This window comes from Hippocampus zosterae, chromosome 2 (genome assembly GCF_025434085.1).
Source record: "Hippocampus zosterae strain Florida chromosome 2, ASM2543408v3, whole genome shotgun sequence".
Classification (NCBI taxonomy): domain Eukaryota; kingdom Metazoa; phylum Chordata; class Actinopteri; order Syngnathiformes; family Syngnathidae; genus Hippocampus; species Hippocampus zosterae.
The window spans coordinates 11,750,018-11,772,322 of record NC_067452.1 but is presented as its reverse complement, the minus strand read 5'-3'; the positions used below and the strand labels follow the sequence as shown (position 1 = coordinate 11,772,322).

The 22,305-nt window shown below is 42.9% G+C and overlaps 2 protein-coding genes across 6 annotated transcripts in view; one reads left to right on the top strand and one right to left on the bottom strand.

The window, feature by feature from the left end:
* Nucleotides 1-14,287, bottom strand: part of nkain4 (sodium/potassium transporting ATPase interacting 4) — a 57,367-nt gene extending 43,080 nt beyond the window's left edge. Inside the window, exon 1 of one of the 2 annotated variants that reach the window (XM_052056850.1) lies at nt 13,981-14,287. In XM_052056850.1, coding sequence (XP_051912810.1) covers nt 13,981-14,034 — 54 coding nt within the window. In that variant the 5' untranslated portion in view covers nt 14,035-14,287. The remainder of the gene's footprint in view (nt 1-13,980) is intronic. The other variant, XM_052056849.1, reaches the window with a different exon arrangement.
* Nucleotides 14,288-21,051: 6,764 nt separating this feature from the next.
* Nucleotides 21,052-22,305, top strand: part of LOC127594882 (uncharacterized) — a 59,870-nt gene continuing 58,616 nt past the window's right edge. For 2 of the 4 annotated variants that reach the window (XM_052056659.1, XM_052056639.1), the window contains exon 1: nt 21,053-21,457. The gene's annotated coding sequence lies outside the window, so the exon portion shown is untranslated. Of the gene's footprint in view, nt 21,458-22,305 lie in introns of all 4 variants that reach the window. The other 2 variants (XM_052056653.1, XM_052056646.1) reach the window with 2 other exon arrangements.

The window sequence follows — 22,305 nt, the reverse complement described above, 5'->3', positions numbered from 1 at the left end:
TCCAACTTCGATTAGGCGCCCATTTTGGGGGCCAGTTAACTTTTTATCCTGTACCTTCCCAACCCCGTGAATAAAGGTATAGTTGACTGCGATCCCATGGGAATCCAGAAATATTTGCGAAAAAGCTTCAGGTCTGAAATAGTATTTGCAACAATAGACCGACAACTATTATCGATTAGCAAATTAAGATTAAAAAAATAATAATACATCTGTTTATCTTGTTTAAAATTCTGCATATAAGCCTATCAAAAGAAGTAAATATGCTCTGATTTCTGCAGTCCTCTGTGCAAGCATACCGATGATCATTGAATGAAAATAAAACATTTGCAAATAAATGCTTTTACTTTGAAAAACAATATTCGACATCTTGGTGTATTTTAAGATGTTACAGACCAAACTGGTTATGTAATCAGCATTTAAATGTGTGTGTTCTGTGCAAATTTGAGTGAATGTCCTGTTTTTGAATAAAGGGATGGAAATTAAGATATCCTTTATTTGTCCCGCAATGGGGAAATTACAATCAGAATTCAGAAAGGAAAAACGCTGGGTAGGGAGAGGGAAAAAAAACACACGCTCGAACTATCCTCTTCCGAGGATAATTGAAGTCCAGGATAAAAAAAGCATATGACAGTAACAACAAGTCACAAGACATAACATGTATAAGGGGGAGGATGAATGGGAAGGGGAAAGAGGGGGGAGGGGGAATGTTTTTTTTAATTGATTTAGCAGCTCGACAGATTAACCACTTCTTATAGTAATTGTTGGTTGCAGCCCTTGTCCGCAGTGACTTTGGGGAAACCCTGTATACGGTAATTGAACTAATACAGTACAGTATAAAACGAATTAGTAGGGATAGAAAATGTACCACCAAAATTACCAAAGTATTTTAGGTCTATTTGTGGTACGAGAACAATCAACTAGTTTACGCTGAATGTTTTTTTCTTTTTCAACTTCAAATGCGCCTGTCACGTTGTGCCCGAGGCGATAGAATGATCGCTCCGTGCACAACAAAATAAGGAAGTGGATCCCCGAAATAGCAGACACAAAAAGAGATCTTGTCAGATAACAAAAGGAGTCTTTAATAACGAACACAAAATAACCCGACAGGGAGAATAACAAAAAGCGCTGGTCAAAAATAGGGACCAGGGATAAAATAAAAGGACAACAGAAAACGCTTGCGGAAAAAGATGGCAAGGAGGGTCAGATTAGAATAATGAATATAAGTTTCACTCGCAAGAGGAAACAACGACGCGTAAATACAGCACAAGGCTAAGAGGCAATGAATAAATGCAAGTAGGAATTGGGCGAGAGAAATTTTGGCACGGCGTGGAATTCTCCGGCAGTGAGTAGACTGCCAGAGCGTCCAAATAAAGGCTGCGCAATTACTCCCTAATGGGTGACAGGTGTGTAAACGGCGGGCAGAAAGCCCGCCCTCTGCTGGCAACCACGGGACGTGACAGCGCCAAGCACAGATCTCCATCTAAAACGTCAACAGTCTCTACAATAACACAACACTTGAAAATGGATCTAAACGTGGTGAAGGTCAGGAGAGGACCACCACTTTCGGATGGAACAAGGGAAAGCTGGGATTTTTAACACATTTTTAGGAGGACAGTCGAAGTGGCTGATGCGCAAAATCTAATTAAATTTGCAAGTAAATGCCAACTGAGTTACAGGATGAATTTCATAATAGCTGTTGTCTTCCTAACTGAACCAAAGAGGAAGATAATGACAAACAATGCTTCTTTTCCCGAGCTTTCCTTTACTTGGAGCTCCCGGCAGGCAGTTCAGCATTTCTCACACGTCATTCCAATTTTTCATGTTTGGCTTAAGTCGTTATGGCCAGCCTGTGCGACTAACAATACCAATCTGTATGTGTGGCCAAATTGATCGACGGACAGATAGGAGCCTAAGGTGGTGCCTGGTCTCACATAAAGTCGATACGGGGATTAAGAGGCAGGCAGTCATCACGAAGCACTTAGTAAAGTGCTCACAGTATGAGATATGGTGTTTGGGGTCAAAGCTGCGGGAGACGATCTTTGTGCTTTTCTTCATTTAGGTCTCGTGATGACAGAAAAGTCAAAAGGTTACCCAAAGGGGATGTCAATTCAAGAAATGTTCTTTACAATATGGTCTATGCACCTCCACTAGTCAGGGGCATTCTGATTAATATTGCGTTTGTGAAATATGAATTAATGGGGAAAAAATTCCACTCATTTTAATTCCCCACAGTGGGTGGCATTTGGCCACTTGCTATCAACTGACAAATGACATTACTGTGCCTAAGGGCTCAGTGATGTCAGAATGACTGTCAGCGTTCACCTGTTTTCTGTGTTTGCTCACGTGACGTTTGCAAACTCAAATGAATGAATGGAATGGAGATGGACAAAAACGGGTGGATTTTCTTAATTCATATCCACCTTGTGGGGACACATGGAAAATATTCTGGCAAAGAACATTTCAGACTCAACGTCCCCTTTAAAATATTCCCTTTAACCTGCACATTAACATGTGATTGTGTGACTGCTATGGTGATCCAAATCTCAAATAAATTTAGTTGCCTAATTGTCCCATGAGATCTTTCACCATATTGATCGTGAGGCACTGGCGGCCTAATGAACCTTGGTACTTTGTCACAATAGGTTTGCTCCCTGCGGTGGTTTTCGACGGCGATGACGAAATTATTTCATTAACGATAACGAGGCGACGACGAGCAAAACGTGGCTCTTTGATGACTAAAATGTTTTCTTTGATGAGACGAGACTGGGCGAAATTGTTAGCGTGTGGTCTGTCAGACATTGAAAACGCACGACATCTCTTCCTATTGTGCATGTAATCTGTCCGTCAAAAAATATCAGCAATGCTACTGAAACCTATCCTGATACAACTGTTGAAGTAACTGAGGGTACTCGAGGTCTTCTATGTTTTATCTTCATGTTGCCTGCAGCAAACAGGATTCTAACGGAGTAGGGGGCAGAAAAATGTTAATTATTAGCGGTCGTACTAGACATCGCTGCATCAAGAGAAGTAAAAACCTGGAACGTGACACAAAAACACGCAAAGACAATGTAAAGCTTTTACTTCTTTTCATTGTTACCAAACATGATTTGACAAACCTATCATGGCGGTCATCCTCAAATTGGTGGATGAACCACACACCGGCGCTGAAATGAAAGCATTCAACATCGGCCTGTCACCCCCCTTGCGAATCTTGGATAAAACAAAAACGGTAAGACGCTACCTGACTCACCTCAATTAACAGGCAGCAATTTGACTCTGACAGAGTAAATTCTCATTATGACTCCCGGCAGCTGCTCCCCTCCAGCTGAGTGAGCCAGTCAGTGTTTTAAATACATCACTCGAGGTTAATAACAACTTAACAGAATATGTTGTAGATTCGGCCTGATTGAGCACACATCACAAGCGGAGGGAAAAACACAAGTACTCACTACTCATAAAACACACGTGAATGCTCGTATTATTGCTTGAGAACTGGAGGATGAATGTTGTTGAGCCCTTCAATAGAGTAGAGTCTGTCAAGGTAGTCATCCAGGTTGCTGGTGCTCCCAAAGCAATTCCTGTGATGCCACCCGAAAACAAATGACACTGCTACAACCGTTGAAATAGGAAAAGAGATGGGCTTGCAAACCGTTCTAGTTTAATCCCCATTATAAAGTAAAATTGCAGGGGCACTGATGTGGAACACACACACACACGCACACTCTTATTCAACCATGCATGTGCATGGATGCTCGCACACCGGATTTCCCTAGCAAAGGTTATCTCATCAAAATTAATGATGTGGTAAATTGATGACATTAAAAGTGTAAATGGTCATATGGGGGTGAGGGGCCGGAGACAGACGGTGTTTCCCAAGAACATACAAGTCATTAGAAGAGGCCTGAAGCCCAGGAAGACCACCACCATCTTCGCTCAGGACCAAACTGAATTTCAAAAGTGATTTAAGCATGTTTAGCAACTGGCAAGAAAAGGCGTCTCTGGCCACCTCTTGTGATCGGAGACCCTTCAGATCTCTCCGTACAAAAAAATTTTTTTTTAATCAAACCACTTTTACATGTAAGCCCTCCAACATTCGGCATGTCTCCTCAGTGTGACATTGTCACATTTACACCAGGACTTGGGAGCTGCGATTTGATCAAACAGAGTCATGTTGATGTCAAATCTTGACGCGCCACAAAGCTACTCAAGACTGGTTGCATGTTGGGTGGGGCGCCTTCATGGTGGTGAAAAAAGTGCAGGAGCTATCTTTGGATTTACAGTTGTCCAGAGAAAAGGATGTGTACTAGGCCACATGTTTTAAAATGCAAACCCATGAGTCTGTCAGAATGCAAATTCTGCTTTCCGATTCCTAAATCTCATGATGACAGGTTTCCCAGAGACTCTGCATGTTACTAACACCGCAAACCAGTTAAGCAGGATTCTGGAAAAATTAAAAAAAAGATTGCAAGCAATTCTAACAAACTATGTAGAGGGGTGTTCCCTTGCACCAAGGCAGGACCTACAATAAATTGGGCATGGTCAAGATAATTAAGGATTTTACTTTTGGTTTTTATTCTTAGAGTTGATTCATTTTGAGGTCAAGAGACAGAGAGAGATCAGAAAGACAGATCTATAGATCAATTGTAAACTAATAATTATCCAGAAACAGTGTCAGTGTGGCTCCAGCACTTAACATTCTTTACACATTCAAGCCCACATAAAATCATGGCACATCAGGGGCGGTGCGGGTGGTCTACGAGTCTGAGCAAGAGTGCATTTATTATGCAGTCACCTTGCCTTGCACACACGCACTATGCTGTCGTTCAAACAACTTTGTTTGGTGGCACTAATGGCTGTTCTTCAGCGGATGATGAGGATGTTGACCTAACACATCAACGCCTGGGTCAAGACCATTCAGAACACAGAATCGGGGGTCTGATAAAGAGTGCAAAGGGATTTCTCACTGCAAGAGCTGGTGAAATGCTTTTCCAGTGAAAGATGAAGCGTGTTCTATTTAAGACCACACCAACTGAGACCGAGACATTATTGAGACCAAGACAAGATCTAGACTTTTGGAGGTCAAGACCGAGACCACGACCAAGACTGTAAACGGTGGCGCAAAAAGGGGGTCTGCAACATATGTGCCGCGCAAAATAAGAAGGATAAGAAAACCTTCATTTGTCTCCCAATGCAGAAATTCCCGATTTACAGCAGCAAAATTATGAATTACGCTGCACAAGAAGGGGCACCAAAGCGATGGGAGGAAGATTATTTCAAGTAGGTATTTTATGTACTTAACAGCTGTTTGTTCACATGGAATGATGTGATCAATAACAGGGGCACGTCACTGATTAGGCGTCTCTCTGCACCTGGACCAGCCTCTCCTCTCCTCTCGCCTCCTCCCTCTACACAGAGAGAAAGAAGTGCTCCAGCGCGCACACCCTCGGGCACGCGTTAGAGCGCGAGTGGTTCCATTTGAAACGTCTGATGACGGAGAGCTGAAGATGGAGAAGCGAAAAAGAAAGCTCTCGAGGCCACAAAATCACAAAAGAGAGACAGGGAGAAAAATGTAAGGATTTTGCGGGGATGAGGGTCTGGGGGCGTTGTTGTTGCTTCTGCTGCGTTCATATGTGGATGGTAGAAAAAATGCCTGACGGCATCGGAATTACTGTTAACCGCAGTACAGATGCAAATGGCAGAAAACAAAGTGGATGCGCAGATTGTTGCACCTGACTTGAAATCAAGTCAGCGGCTTTTTGCGTGCTTCGTGTCTGTTAAGAGCCATCACATTTGAAAGTTCTTCAGAGACAAAAGTACCCACAAATACTTCCTGATAATAATTAAGGTTGCATACAATTTTAAGGCGACTGTATCTAATCAGATGCCGTGTCCAATCAGTAACTTGTTATTTATCAAAATAAATCAAATATATATATTGTTGGATTGATATCCAATAAGGATATAATTTAAATGGGAATTTTATGGTTTGTTTGTATGTGGTTTGACTGTTGTATTTGTTTAAACCTGACCACTATAGAGACTGCATTATGTACTGTGTGCTGCTGCTGCTTATATTCCCTGAAACTAAGTGGTACGGTGGACGACGAGTTAGAACGTCCCCCTCCCAGTACAGAGGTGCAGTGTTCGATTCGGGCTCCTGTCTTCCCGTGTGGCGTTTGTATGCTTTCCCCATGCCCGCATGAGTTTTCTCCGCTTTCTTCCCACATTCCAAAGACATGCATGGCAGGTCAGTGGAACACAAAATTGTCCCTCGGTGTGAGTGCGAACAAAAAAACAAAAAACACCCCCCCCCCCGCCCTGGGAAATTCAGAATCATGATCGTACCGAAACTGAGATATGAACATCCAAGATATTAATGTTGAAATGAGGACATCAGTCACAGACCTTGCCACGCTTGTGATGCATGAGTGAATCTCGAATCAGTCGACCACATTCCTCCTTCCAAGTTTGGCATTGATCGACAGTCACAAGCAGCAGAAGGCAAATCGTTTCGTGGTGAGTAAGAGGGACGAGAGGCACAAGCAGAGGGAGCGAGGGACGCACAAAGCCGCACGCAAGGAATGGACATCCGTGTTCATTCTCAAGCCTATACGGACAGTACACATAAATTGTTTTTTTTTTTAGCATTAAGTACCCATATTTATAATTTAAAATTGACCCATGGATAAAAATAGCAGAGCATTTCATGCTATTCCTATTTAATTCATTGACTCCCAACATCTTTTTGTGTATTAATAAATAGTCCATCCATCCATCCATCCATCAATCCATTTTCTACCGCTTATCCGAGGCCGGGTTGCGGGGACAGCGGCTTGAGTAGGGAAGCCCAGACTTCCCTCTCCCCAGCTATTTGTTCCAGCTCTTCCTGGGGTATCCCGAAGTGTTCCCAGGCCAGCTGGGAGACATAGTCTCTACAGCATGTCCTGGGTCATACAACATAACATATCACGTGGGGAGCCTCAAAATGCAATCCAGACAGTTTGTATCGCTGGGAGTCCACACATCTCATCGCCATGTAATGAATCAATGCATACAGAAACATCGTCCAAGCCACACATCCATCCAAATTCAGAACCACTTATCCTTACTATCTGAACCACGGTCATGAATGGACAAATTGATACATGACATCACACACCTTGTTGCAGTTGACACGCGCATGCACACAAACCCAATAAACACTTCTGTTGTTGCATAAAATTGTTGATCATCAAAGCACGGTTGCAGTACGATGTGAATTGTAATCAGTTTGAATTTCTTGATGACTTCATTTAATTGGCTGTCAATGACTTCTAATGAAACAAAATACACTTTCCATATCCCATTTTGCTTTTTCTTTTAAAAATGCGTAGCTTTCACTGAACCTGTTGCCATGTTCGGATCGTGAGAGATGTCTGGCAAAAAATATAGTACATTTTAGCCTTGATCACACAGCCCAAATTTCTTATTGAATTCCCTTTATACAATACCAGGTTTGTGAAGCTTGACCCAGTCGTTTAAATTTGGTGAGCGAGAGCTCGCAGACCCCTGCCCCGATTGACCTACATTTTGAGATTTAGTGCTGTGCCATCACTATCAACAAGTACAGTTTCATTAAAATCAAAATCTCCTTGGTTGAACGCAATGGGTGATTTGATATGGAATAACCCCAAGACAAGAACAAACAAAAATGCCTTTGATTTCAAGACGAGACCGAGACCTTCAAGACTTAACTAATAAACAACAATCTTGTGGTGCCCTGAGGCTTTTGCCTGAATATAAATATCAAATATCAGGACTGTGTCTCTTGTCCAATTGTTCGAAAGTGTTTAAAATATATATTTTTATGTTATCAAAAACATTCTATTCGTATCCTCGTAGTATTTTGTTAAATTAACACAAGTATAATTAATTCAAGATAAAATATAAAAACCTTTGTCTCACAATGGAGAAATTTGAAGATGTTTAATCCTCAGTTATCATTTCACTGGTTTTTAAATGATGTTCCATGTTTCCTTTTTTTGTCTTTTAAGTTATATACAATAACTGACCTCTTTGGTCAGCCTCCAGTTTTTGCTGCAAAAAACATTGTGAATATAATGTGTCAATCTTTAGATCAATTGAAACTATGGTGTGGCAAATGGGATGACTATAAATCAGCACATCTGGTCATGCGTACCTCCCCCACCAAAAAAGGGGCCAACTGAAATTCATCCGCACTTTCACATCATCACAAGAGTTTCTGGTTGTAAAACGTATCTTTGTTTTTTTTCAAGTGTTAAGGATGCCAATTTTTTTTTTTTAATTTTGTATTGTATTTTATTCATGACATCTTTCATCGCTGAATCCCATGTTTTTCCCAGCCAAATATGAGAAACTCCATCAGCCTAAATAAATGAATAAAAATCCCAATCCGTCGGGCCCTAATGAACGCCAAAATGATACACAACTTCTGCATGTGCATACGGTCTGTCATCATGATTCATGTACTACTCACTAAGAAATAAAGAGGAATGTTGGAGTGTCTCCAAAAAGTTCCATGGACATTTGAGTGGTTATAAAGTACTCATAACCAAAGAAGAAAAGAAAACGCAATGAAAACGTGATATGCTCTCCACACACTGGTGACCCTCGGCCTCATTCATGTCTATGGAACACAATATACCGTAGGCTCAGAATCTTCACGATGTTCTGCCACATACAATATCCAAGGCCTGCTGGTGTTCTACAAAGTGGATTGAAGGGACTCTCTGAATGGCAGGTTGGCTCCAGTTTACATCTGCTTGGATCATTTCTATCGGCCTGCCGTCTAGTAACTGCCAACGGCTGAAGGGAATATAGCGGGAAAAAATATTAATGATGTTATTCAGAATGTCATGAATCCAGAGAGTCATTGTGTAAAGTTAATGGTGGTAAACCAATTACCGTACATTCTCATTTCCGATGGCCTGCTTACGCAATCCCGTTGACTGTGCCAAAGAAATGGAGTTCATGATCAGTGACTAACATAAATCTATATTAGAAAACAGATGCACTTCAGCTTTCCCTGCTTTTAGCGATGCACGCCGTTCAAAAAGACACTTGGTTGAGCAATTTGAGCTTACTAGTAGCATTATTCGAATAACTTGGTCGGTCAGCCGGTTTCATTACGAGGCAACTTGCTTAATCTTAATTACAGCAATTCAATGGGCTTATATCAGCAAGTTGTCATTGGGCAGAGCAGCGTATGAGTGTGATTGCCAGCACACTCGCAGATGAGCAGAGCGGGTGGAGGGCCAAAATGTTGACCGACATACAAAATGCCTGATGAATATTCAGCGTCAATTATGAACGGTCTATTGAGCAAAAGAATTAGCAGCAGAAGCACGGTGTGGCTGGGGGGATAACACAGCCTAAACCCCTTGTAATGTGTGGGAGATGACAACATGCCAAAGCATAACGTCGAGCCTTTCGAGACAACGCTATTCAGGATCTGCTTCACATGGGAAAAACTTTCTTGGAAGCACTTTCGCTGAACCCTCTCGGAGGCTTCCAGTACAAAGTTAATTTATTTGCTAGCTCCTGTACATCATCAAAAATTGAGGAAAAGTGGGCTGTCTGACTATTCGGAGTTTCCAAAGCTGCCTCAGGAATACGGACACCTTCTGGTCGTCACATATCAAATAAAATGCCTTCCAGCTCTCTCTGCATTTCATTTGTGCTCTTAAGATGTGTATGAAGCTTCTCCCTATATCAAGGCTTATGCTTTCATTTCACATTTTAGGCCATTAACTTCAGTTTGGATTACACCGCCGAGTCTGTGGATGTTCTCGGAGGCAGCATCAATCAAGGTTTGGCCTCTTCAGTTGTTTGAATCACTTGAATAATTTGGATACGAAAAAGGGGTTGAAGCATCAATTTTTGACTCATGTTACTAAAGTTGCACAAACACCTCCTCATATATCTAAAACACGGGAGGAAAGGTTAAACAAAAAAATATCCACCTGATCTGGATAAAAATAGAAATATTCTTTGTTTGGTTAAAAAACAATTACAAATAAAGAGGACAACGCCCCCCCACCACACCCACACCCACACCCACACACACACACACACACATGCCCACTTAACTCATTCACTCCCAAAGACGTTTTTAAATGTCTTTGCAGACTTGGTCTAGAATTGGCTGGTACTGAATAGGTTAATAAGGCACGATGAACTGGCTTTTAATTTTTCGATAATCAACATTTTATTTTTCAATTTCAACTGTTCGTAGCAGCATGCTATTTCCTCTTTAAAACATTAGTGAGATTTTGAACAAATCTCACATGATTTTGTTCCACCAGATGAAATATTGTCAGGACCACTGTTGCGATTTTGCTGGCTAAAATAACACACCCGAGTAAGCATGGTTTATTAATTAGAGATCGTAGGAACAACAACTCGTGTCATGCAGTCACAATCAAGGTGTGCAGTCATTTAGGACTTTTAAACTAAGGAATCCGACGGCTCTTGCCAGCCAAAATGGAGCATATTGCTGAAGGCACCATACAATACAGTGTCGGTGGAATATGTGTATATACCTGTATAAATATATATATGACATTTATATATGACATTTTAAAGATCAAGAGAAGCCAAAATTGAAATCACAATTTGAATTTTCATTAATCATCCAGCCCTATACTGAGGAGCAGAAAAAAAATATTAGATCACTCTTGTTTCTTCAGTGACTTGTTGGTTTTAAATGCCTGGTACACACTAAGGATACATTTGTTTGGACAAATGTAAAGAGGACAACAAAAATGGATCAGAGAGTTGAGTCCAGTCATTTTCTATGCTCTTCTTGATCACAGCAAAAATCACTGAAGTTCTTACTTCGAAGGCGACGGTACTGTACTGGAGAACCCCCAGTGCTTTTACATATTCCATGATTTCTTTTGTGTCACTTAGACACATCATACACTTGATTGTTATATTAGGCATTAAAATCATTCAAAAAAGAAAACAAGGTGGTGTCTTGTATTTTTTCCACGACTGTAGACTAGGTAACCCGTTAGCCAGTGAACGGCTAGCCAATTCTCAACCCATGCTGGTGCCCACGTCACTCACCGGACCACGTCCTGGCTTTGAAAGCCAGATACACTGAATCCAACAATAATAAAACACCTGTTTTCATCTGATTACTTGAATAATGGATCAGATCATAGAGAGAATACTAAAAGTGTTTGAGAGCTGCAACCCTACATCCTGATATTTTGAGGTTTTGCGTTCTGTGCTAACCGCAATAGTCCGGCACTCTTAGGCATAAGTGGACAACACAATTGACTGAAAACCCACCATGACCAACATAAAGGGCACCTTCATCAATCATTCCTGACTTACAATGATCTCCACTCATCCTATGTCATGGCAACTCGCTGACATTCGCAGTGCAATGCATCTTGATGAGGTCCCTAATATTTTCCAAGCTTTCCATGTCAGGTCAACTTAAGGTCAATTGTTCGTATAATACGAGCTCTTCTGAGTACACAGAGATCATTCAGCAGCCCAAGCTTCTTGGCCGCTCTCTGGGATGGATTGAGGTTCTGACAGGGATCCGGGAGTGCTGTCTGCAATAGTTAAGCTGCCGAACGAGGATGGAACGGTGGCTATTCAATCAATACAGCCTCATTATCAGATGCCTTTGGTCACAGAGAGTAGGGTCTCAGCACTAGGTCCACTGATGGCAAGAAAAAAAAAAAGGCCGGCACAATTCAGTTAGACGATGGGATGGCTGAGATGGCAAACGAGGTTTGATCAAAGCTCTCAGCCCAGATAATTAGCACACGAGGTGCTTCACAGGAGCTATTTTTACATCGGAGCGTCCGTCTATGCTGTTTCGTTCATTTTAGTTTAGCCTGTAATGGTCTGGGAATAACCTGGCTCATTGTGCGTGTTCGCTTGTACATTCATGCGAGCGCACACGCACATGTTTAACCCGGTTAGCTTTTAAAGGTCATACACGGTTTAACACGACCCCTTACCATACTTTCAACTCATCAGAAATATGCAAGCATGCACGTGTGTGTTTCAGCAGACAGGAAGTGTCAGGTCATCCAGAAATAGCGCTTTGGGGGTGAAAAAAAAAGCTGTTCCCTGGAGTCTTCTGGGACTTTTCAGGCAGCTTGCTGACAGTTTCATAAACCTCTTAACAAATGGCCCTTCTCTCTAATGAGGTCTGATGTCTGGGAAGGAGGAGGGTGAAGAACAGGTGTGTCCTTAAAAGATGGGTTCAAGGTTTGTGCGTTCTAGTGATTGGGTGTGCCAATGGGGTCGTTAGGCCTGTTTGAGAGTGGATGAAGCTTCGCTAAAATGTTCTCAAGTTCCCCTAAATAATTTTGTAAGCTCCAGCCTAACCGCAGAAAGTCCCATGCCACTGCTCACTCGACTGTCAATTAGTCTGTACATCATTGTGAAGCTCCTGAATGTTCACATGAAGAAGAAGATGAAGGATGTTTGAGGGTGAACTCTGTGCATAAATAAACTCCATGAAACAGAAGCAGAGTTCAAGCAATAAAGGTTTTCATCACTGGATACTAACAATGGACTAATAATATCATTCCTCCATCCATAGTGAACTGGGCATGAGAGAACCACTTAGACATACTAGAAATGTGAGTTTAACGGCTGTCATTTGTGTCTTGGAAACATATCAAATATCAAGCTACAATTCTCGCTGTTAATGACTTTTTATTACATTATTCATGATTAAATCCTCAGAGGAAAACTTTTCTCCGTAATTTCTTTTTAATTGAAAATGATGGACGTGGCTTACTTTGTCACAACACAGTGACCTTTGTTTGCATGCACTCTTAACAACCTTCTGGGGAAAGGTTAAAGCTGTACACATACTTTGTGTTTTCCGTGCATCGCATGGGGGGGGGGGGGCAAAGCGCTCCCTGTTCAAAACTTAGTGCCACCCCTGTGGTGCACAAACCAAGAAAGGGCCACAATTCGAGCTTTCAAACTTCAAAATAGACTATCCAAATCGAAAGGCCGAAAATGGGTCACGTTGATGACAACATCTGATGTCACACTGGCACAAGGTGTAAACAACTCATAGGCTGCATAGCTCAAAGGAAGAAAGTGTTCTTGACAACATGGTGAAAGGATGCAGGGCTGCATGTGCTGCATCCACTTGGCCCCCATTTGACCTCACAAATGAAGACAGGAGGTTGTCTTCATCACCTGCTATTAAAATGTTAACTTGAGAGGGCTGTGTGGAAACAGGCTCCATTTTAATACAGCCATGAACAACACCCTACTAATCAACGACTGAAATCCTAGTAGATGATCATGCATGATTCCCCAAATATGCTGGTTTTATTTCTTTAAAAAAATGCACGACAATGCATGCATTTTGAAATGGAAGTAAAAGCATCTCTATCATTCTGGCCAAGAGACAAGTGCCTACTTTATTTTGTTCAGAGGCAACGGTGTTTGAGATGCTGCTCAATACGCACAACACAATACCCACAACACCTCACAACATCAAACCACATCAACCTGAATCATAAAGGAAATCAACAAAACGTTCTGTCCATTGTTCTCTCATTGCTCTCTCTCTCTCTCTCTCTCTCTCCACCCTTTGCCCCTGTAGTTCAGGTTCTCTTCAAGGTTCTTCTGAAAAATATGAGTGTGGTTCTTCGTCTGCTCAACGTGGAAAGTGCCTTTAGATAACTAAGTGGTACCATACAGCTAGAATTGACTTAACAACAGCAATCCAATTAAAACAAAAATCACAAAAGAATACAGATGACAGTCATAAAACAAAATCTAAGTAACGTCACATCTGTTTCTAATTGGGTTCTCAAAGCTTATAACTTTACAGTGGAGTTTGATTGCCATCTCAAGCAAAACGTAAGAGATCATTAAGGTGTAACCGGCAACTTTAAAGGCAAAAGTGATCATCATTCAAAATATGTAATACACTGAAAACAACAAATAACGTTCACTTACCAGCTGTAAGATGCAAATAAAAATGAGCGTGCACCGGCCGCTGCAGCAGCCCATCGTGTCTGCCCTCAGGGACGAACTCTGAGCCGGGAGAGAAACACTTTGACAAGCCGCTCAAGGATGCTTCAAATATACCGAGCAAACTTAGTCTTGATGGGAAAACCGGAGTCTCATGTCTCGTCTTCTCGTCGGGGAGACTTTTTCCAGCAAAGACCGCAATAGCGCCGCACGAAGCTGGAGGTTTGTGCCTGCCTGCCTGAAGTTACTGGCGGCGAGACGACGCGTAGAGCGGAGAGGTGAAGGGAGGCGGGGCCGGTGTTAGCGGAGCAATCAGCCTGGGGGCTGTGATCGTAATTGGGGGCGTCAACTGGCTTTCCCAGCGCTCTTTCAAAAGCGACATATCAAAGCCAATCGCTTGTTCATTATTGCATCTGAGGAAATGTGTCTTTTGTTGGACGTTTTAAAAAGGTGAAACGAAGAATGTGTAAAGTCGTGACTGGCGTCTATACAGTACCTGCAAAGACACAAAGCCATTCAAATTACAAACTATTCTCAATTTGAGAATGTGTAGGTGGCGCCATCTTGTGGCTATACAATGAAGCACATGTTTTACATTAACTGATATGTGCACGTTAACGTTCTTTAATCACGAAATCAAATACAGCGAGAATGTTAGGGGAAATGGCAAGAATTAAATGATTGCCTGTCTGTCTGCCTGTCTGTCTCAAATGAAGACGGAGAACCATGGAAAGTATACACATCTAACGAACTGCTTCATATCCTAAAAAAAGTCCAGAAAAAATGGGCAAACGATGGGCTTGTTAATATTATGAATAGCTTTTCCACATCTTCCATCCATCTATTTCCTGATCCGCTTATTCTCACAAGGGTAACGCTGGAGCCAATCCCAGCTGTCATCGGGCAATAGGTGGAGTGCACCCTGAATCGGTTGCCAGCCAATCTCAGGGCACACATAGACAAGCAACCATCCGCGCTCACAGTCACGCTGAGGGACAATTTAGACTTAGTGTTCCATCAACCTGCCACGCATGTTTTTGGAATGGGCGGATGGATGAACTGACCTGCAATATGATCATGACCTTTATGTGGAGGAGAAAGAACACAAAATGTGTCTGTGAGAATTATTTAATGACGTGTCTAAAATGGATTGCTCCTCCCTTTTTAAGATATATCTACATGCATATATATATATGTATATGGTGGATGTTTTAGAAGGATGTTCCAGAAGGCAGTGGAATTTCTTCCAAAATCCATCCAGCTTCCTCCTGCCTGAAAGTCTGCGCTGACCAGCTGGTCTTCACACAAATCTTCATCAGATCCCTGGAGCTGTGTGAGGTCCCGTCCTGCTTCAAACAGTCTACCATCATCCCAGTTCCCAAGAAATCCCCAACATCGGAACTGAACGACTCTTGGCCTGTCGCCCTGACGTCTGTGGTCATGAAGTCCTTTGAACGCCTTGTGCTGAACCACCTAAAGAACGTCACCGGACCCCTGCTGGACCCTCTCCAGTTTGCCTACCGGGCAAACAGGTCTGTGGAAGACGCAGTCAACATAGGTCTGCACTACATCCTCGAGCACCTCGACAGCACACGGACCTACGCAAGAATTTTGTTTGTGGATTTCAGCTCTGCATTCAACACCATCATCCCGGAACTCCTCACCCCCAAACTCTCCACCTCGGTGTGTGCCCTACGATCTGCCAGTGGATCCTCAGCTTCCTGACGGGACGGACACAACAGGTGAGACTGGGAGCAACAACATCATCAACACGCACCACCAGCACTGGAGCCCCACAGGGATGTGTCCTCTCTCCACTGTTCTTCTCCCTCTACACAAACGACACACAAACGACACCTGAACAATTCCAGCTGTCAAACTCATAAAGTTTGCAGGCGACACCACGGTCATCGGTCTCATCAAAGACGGAGACTAGTCTGCGTACCGCCAACAAGTGGAGCAGCTGGAATTCTGGTGCAGCCGACACAACCTCAGGCTGAACACGCTCAAGACTGTAGAGATGATCGTGGACTTCAGGAAACATTCTTCTCCACAGTTGCCCCTCACACTATCCAACTGCCCTGTGTCAACCGTCGAGACCTTCAAGTTCCTGGGAATCACAGTCTCCCAGGACATGAAGTGGGAAGTCAACACCATCTCCATCCTGAAAAGGGCACAGCAGAGGATGTACTTCCTGAGGCTGCTGAGGAAGCATGGCCTGCCACAGGAGGTGCTACAACAGTTCTACCCGGCAGTCATCGAATCAATCCTGTGTTCTTCCATCACGGTTTGACTTTCGACTTCAACGGACAGTTAGGACGGCGGAAAAAATCATTGGCACCGCCCTACCCACTCTTGAGGACTTGCACACTGCAAGAATCAAGACAAGGGCACGGAAAATCCTCCTGGATCCCCCACACCCTTCCCAGCACCTTTTGCAGCTACTCCCTTCAGGCAGGCGCTACAGATCCACGCGCACCAAATCTAGTAGACACTTAAAGCTGGTCTTCCCTCTAGCCAATTAACTCCCGAAACAGTCACTGACGTAGTCACTCTCTTGTACTACAAATACTGCTACTGGTCACTCTAAAATGGTTCAATGATTTTCTGCACCAACTGCACAAACTGTCATCGTATTGTATTCTATCACTGATCACTTTAGCTCCGCTTGATACTTTGCACATTGTCTCACTTACATTAAGAAATGTCCTTGCATACATATTTGTCATGTCCTTGTTTACGATGATACTAATGCAGTGTGTTATACCGTAGACACATTCCTTGTGTGTTCTACATACTTGGCCAATAAAGATGATTCTGATTCTGGGGTTTTGGTGAAGATGGCGGAGGGGGGGTTATGTACAGTTTGAAATAATATCTAGCGTTAGCTCAAAATATCCAGGCCTCTGCTGGAAAGCATCCAAAAATTGTCAGGAAAAGCCTACTACAACTGACTGAGATGAACTTTATCTTGTGTTATTCAAAAACAGATGTATACTGACTCCCATTTAACGTGAGTTTGAATGTGACGGGTTCATTCTGAATGAAGCCACATTTTGCTTATACCGTCTTCACACTTTTACATCATGATTTCATTTTCTCATTTTTACTTTCTTTCATGAAAATAATTCGTTTTCCAATTAATGTGAGAGGTTATAGGTCATATTCTAGTAGTCTAAGTTTAGAAACACTTTCACTTGGTCTCTGTTTTTATATCACAAAACCTGGCATTTGAGGAGGGGTGTGTTTACTTTTATAAGCCACTGTGTGCACTTGATACATTTGAGGAGATTCCAGAAACCGTAAAGACTACGGCTCATTAAGCACACAACTGCATTAATTCGGCTGCTCCTTCTTCCCCTCTTGCATACGTTCTGAGAGGAAACTTTGTGAATGTGTACTTTGTGTGAGTGGTTCCTACAATCCTACTCGAGAGGAGTGGCTAAAATAAGGTCACCATTCAAGTTCCATCGGAAGCCTTGTTGGAATCTCTCCTTGGGTTTAATCAGTTCGGCCAGCACCTCCTATACCACACTGTGCATGCGTGTATTACTGCGTGTGTGGGTGTGTGTCCACAGCTCTTCTTTCATGACAAGTGTGTCCAAGTCCCCTCGCGGGGCCGCCATTCTCTGCAAAGACGCTAATGTGAAGCGACAGGACAGCCAGTGGCGTTCTGCTCTAAGGGGACGCGCATTGTGATGGAGACCCAGCAGTCTGGCTCAGAGTGGACGACAATAGTAGAAGCGACCTCAAAAGGACTAGGCTTTTTCCCTTGTCTAATGCAATCGCTTTTATTTGACCCTTGGTCGGTTTATTTGGCCTCTCACCGTGTTTCCGCTCTTACATAAACACGCTCAAACAAAATCAGGCACATTTTGCCATGCAAGAACAATCAGGAAGATTTTGTTTGTTTTTTTTATTCTGAGGCAACCGGAGACAAAAGAGCATCGATGAATTCAATCTTCAACTATGTCACAAAATTGTGCATTCAAACTTTAGCTGGAAGGAGCGGTGTCAAGGTCATTTTAGTTCCGGGGCCCCAATCTCAAAGAGGCCAGACCCATATGAATAACTATTCCAAAATGTTCCCATTGTATTCGTGCAAATAATTACATGTACACTTTCAAACCATAGACATTAGTTGATGTTTATATCATTGCAAATCATATGAGTAGTATGAGCACAATTTCAACAGCGTCCCTGTTTGCATTTACATATGAAGCACTTATAGATCACAGTGGATCTAAATAAAGTAGCCCTCAAGGACCACATGAGTACCCCGCAGACCTGTTCTAGAAATAGCTTTCCAGTGATGGGACATTGTGATTTTCTAGGACTATTGTAGACATGATCATTTGAAAATGTAAACAACCGCAGCTATTTATAGAAATAAAGTGTTACTTCTCGATCTTTATCCATTTCCTAATTATTGTGAGGAATCAATCAAATGGGCATAATGATTGACTGGTTACCACGCCCACCTCACAATACAGAGGTGCATGGTTCGATTCTGGCCCCGGCCGTCTTGCGTGGAGTTTCCATGTCCTCTCCATGCCCGTGCGGGTTTTCTCCGGCTACTCTAGTTTCCTCCCACATTCCAAAAACACGTACGGTAGGTTAAAGGAATGATCTAAATCAGGGGTGCCCATTAGGTAGATCCTGATCTACCGGTGCATCTAAGACAGTTCCCAAGTAGGAGTGTCGAGGAGAATAAATCAAACAACAATTTGTGTGTCTTTGTACATGTTAATAATATATTTTTTGTGTTAATGTACACTGCACCCTAATCATCTTATCAGTCTCATTTTCACCCAAAAAATATTTAAAAATAAAATAAAGCAGGTCAATCTTGAATTTACGGTGGCGCGTGATTACGTCACTGGAAGTTGTTAGCTCTCAGCAGTCTGCAATTGCAGCTTGTGATCAGAACTGTTGCGCTCTATCTTTTATCGTCATTATTCTCATTCAGAGTTTGATTTGTGTACAATTCACCGAGGGCACGAGCAAAGATGGGAATCTAGGAGGGCACAGGGAAGCAAAACGGTAGGTGTGAGCTACGATAACAGTACGATAAGTAAGCTGCAAAAGTGACTTGCATGCCTCAGTTTCAGGCTGTTTCTCATCAGGGCATGCGTGTGTGCATGTGCGTGTGTGTGTATGTGTGTGTGTGTGTGTGTGCGCGCGTGTGTGCGCGTGTGTGAGTGTGTGTGCGTGCACGCGCGGGCCGGTAAGGGTAGATCCCGGGAGGTTAGTTGATCAAAAAGTAGATCATCGATTCAAAAAGTTTGAGCACCCCTGATCTAAATTGTCCCTAGGTGTGAGCGTGAGTGTGAATGTTTGTCTTTGTGTGCCCTTTGTGTCTTCACTTGAAAATCAATTAAGTATACTGGTCAGCAGCAGTGGTTACTAGATATCTTAATGTGTAGCATCCTAACTTCGGACGCTGGCGACTTGGTATTAAAATCCTGATCAGGGTGAACGGTAGCTTCCAGTTTGGTCCCTTGGCCACAACTTTTAACAACAAACATTTTATGCAAACTAAAGTGGGAACTATTCACATTCTCTTAAATGTAAAATGAAAAATGCATTCAAACTGGCAGAGCATTCGGGTTTCATTCTGAAAATTATTCCAAGGCTCCAGTAGGGATCAACAATCAAAAATCATCACCACCAGCATCATTAATGAAAATGAGTGTGTCGTCCATGAATCTTGGGAGCCCCGCTCGCCTTCAGTATTCTCTGAGATAATGACATCATGCTTTTCGGCAGTTCAATGAGCACTCGTTGTAATGCCTTACCCTGGTCGCTTGGAGGCCCGTGTGATTGCGGTCGAATGGAAATGAATGGATGCCTGCTATTCTGTCAAGCCAAACATCAGATGGGGAAGAATACAGGATATTAGTGGATTTCAAAATAAACGTCAGAATTTGTGATCCACAATTAGTGTTCACTTTACATCATTTAAGTTTAGCCCACTAATGTTGGGTTTTGTTCCTCGCTTTTTGGTCTAGGATGTGTCTGTCTGGGGAGAACAACAAACTCCACACAGTAAGGGCCAAATTGTACATGTATGGAAAAAAAAATACTCCTACTAAAACTAAGACTCCATTTTCTAATCAGCTTATCCTCACGAGGGTCACGGGTGCACTGCAGCCTATCGCAGCTGTCTTTGGGCAGTAGGCAGGGCACACCCTGAACTGATTGCCAGCCCATTGCAGGGCACACATAGACAAACAACCATTCACGCTCACACTCACGCCTAGGGACAATTTTTAGCGTGTTCAATCAGCCTGCCATGCATGTTTTGGGAATATTGGAGGAAACCGTAGTACCCGAAGAAAACAAATTCATGCACGAGAGAACAAGCAAACTCCACACAGGGAGGCCGGAATCGAACATTTCACCTCTGCACTGTGAGGCGTATGTGCTAACCAGTCCTGCAGAACGTTGTGTCAAGTGTAAAAACACAAGCTAAAAAAAAAATTAAAAAAAAAACGATAATAATGACTCCATTTACATGCAGTGAATAGTAGGGTTGAGGTAAAAATTCTGGTTTTGAAAACATTCTGAATATACTGTCTACATGCCCTAGTAGATAGTGTTACTCCCACATTTGGATAACCAAATTTTTACAGAATTGCACGAACGTTGTGATACAAATAGACAGCATTTTTGCTTGTTACATTTTACCATCAATGAAACACACTACAATATAATCATGTCGCAATGGCGTGCACACAAACACTTCGTGTTCTACAAAGATTCAAAAAAAAAAAAAAACTCTTATGTTTGAAGAGTGCTAGATACCTTAAGTCAGGTAGTTTGATTGATCATTCATTCAAGTTATGCCTCGAAAGTGCCAAATATGTATGTAAACGTTGGCTTTTAAAAAACGAAATAAAACAAATGTCTGTCTGCTAGTTCACCAGTAAATACCACACTCAATTTGGCGCACATATTTGTAACAACTAACTCCTAAAATGAGTCCACCACCTGACTACATCCCGGCATCGTTTGTGCCTCTCCAAACTACACTCCTTCCCTCGCCGCAAAAGTTTTATTTTGAAAGCCGTACCCGGAAGCGATGCGCGGTGCTTGCCGCTCTTGGTCACGTGGTGCTGCAAGGCTGATGGAGGCTGAGCAGGGAGAAAGGAGGCGAGCCCCTTCAGCTTCCGCGTCAGCATCCCTTCAAATAGCCGCTGTCACTTCTTCGCTGCAAGCACAGAGACCGACAACTGCGGGGCACCAAAAAAGGGCTCCACATCAGATGTTTGTGTGTTAACATAGCAGTTGTCATCTTCCCTGGTGAACACAATCACAATGAGCGTTGAGAGTCGCTAAAGGAGGTTTGGAGCGCGGCCAGGAAGCATAGCGATGTTCAAGGCGCCTCGTCCCGGGAGAAGTCATCCCAGAAGCTGGCTGCGAGATATGGAGATGCTCCTCTGAAGCAACGGCAGGTCGAGTGAGTACCCTTCAGTGTCTTTTCTGCTTATCCGCACTAAAGACTCGTGGACAGTTTTTAAACGAATTGCCCCCTCCCCATGTGATCAATCAGTCAATCATTCAATCAATCAGTCGCACCTTGGATTTTTAAGTGCAGCATAGCCGCTTGGTCAGCCATGTGTGAAAGTTGCCTGACCAATTTGAAAATGGTGCACGCTCGCCCCCTCCATCCGCAACTCCACTTTCCTTTTCCACCCCTCCCCTCTCGTGCGCACACCCCCGGCGCATTGCACGCATGGCGGTTTTACATCATGCAGTGGATTGCAGCGCGAGATGTGATGAAGCTTGGCGAGAAAACTTTTGATCAAAGTCAGCGTGTGCCGCACGTTACCGAGGGCCCAGAGTCAATGCGAGCCTAATTAATAAAGCCTTTGTCAAGGGGCTCCCCATCACAGACACTCATCGCTAATCCGCTCATGGCCCACGGGGCGTGGGCTGCCTTACATGGTGATGAGAGGAGCACCAGTCACACTAACAAACTGCAGTTGCTTATTATAAGTGTCCAAAAGGCCAAAATGACCTTTCAATGTCCTTTCCATCGACTTTTCAAGCCTAAACTTTTCACAGGTGTGCATGTAGCGCATAACATTGGCAGCATGATGGACCGTAACCAGAGATTAGATTAGATTAGATTTGGGTTTTTTCTTTCATTCTCTTCACCACTTTCACTTTTTAACATGAGAAATGTCACATTACAGTGTCATCAATTTCACCTTATAATGTGGTCAATTTCATAACGTTAGCAATTTTACATTAAAATGTGGCAAATTTGATCAAACAAAACTCAGCTGAAGTGGTTTTATAAGG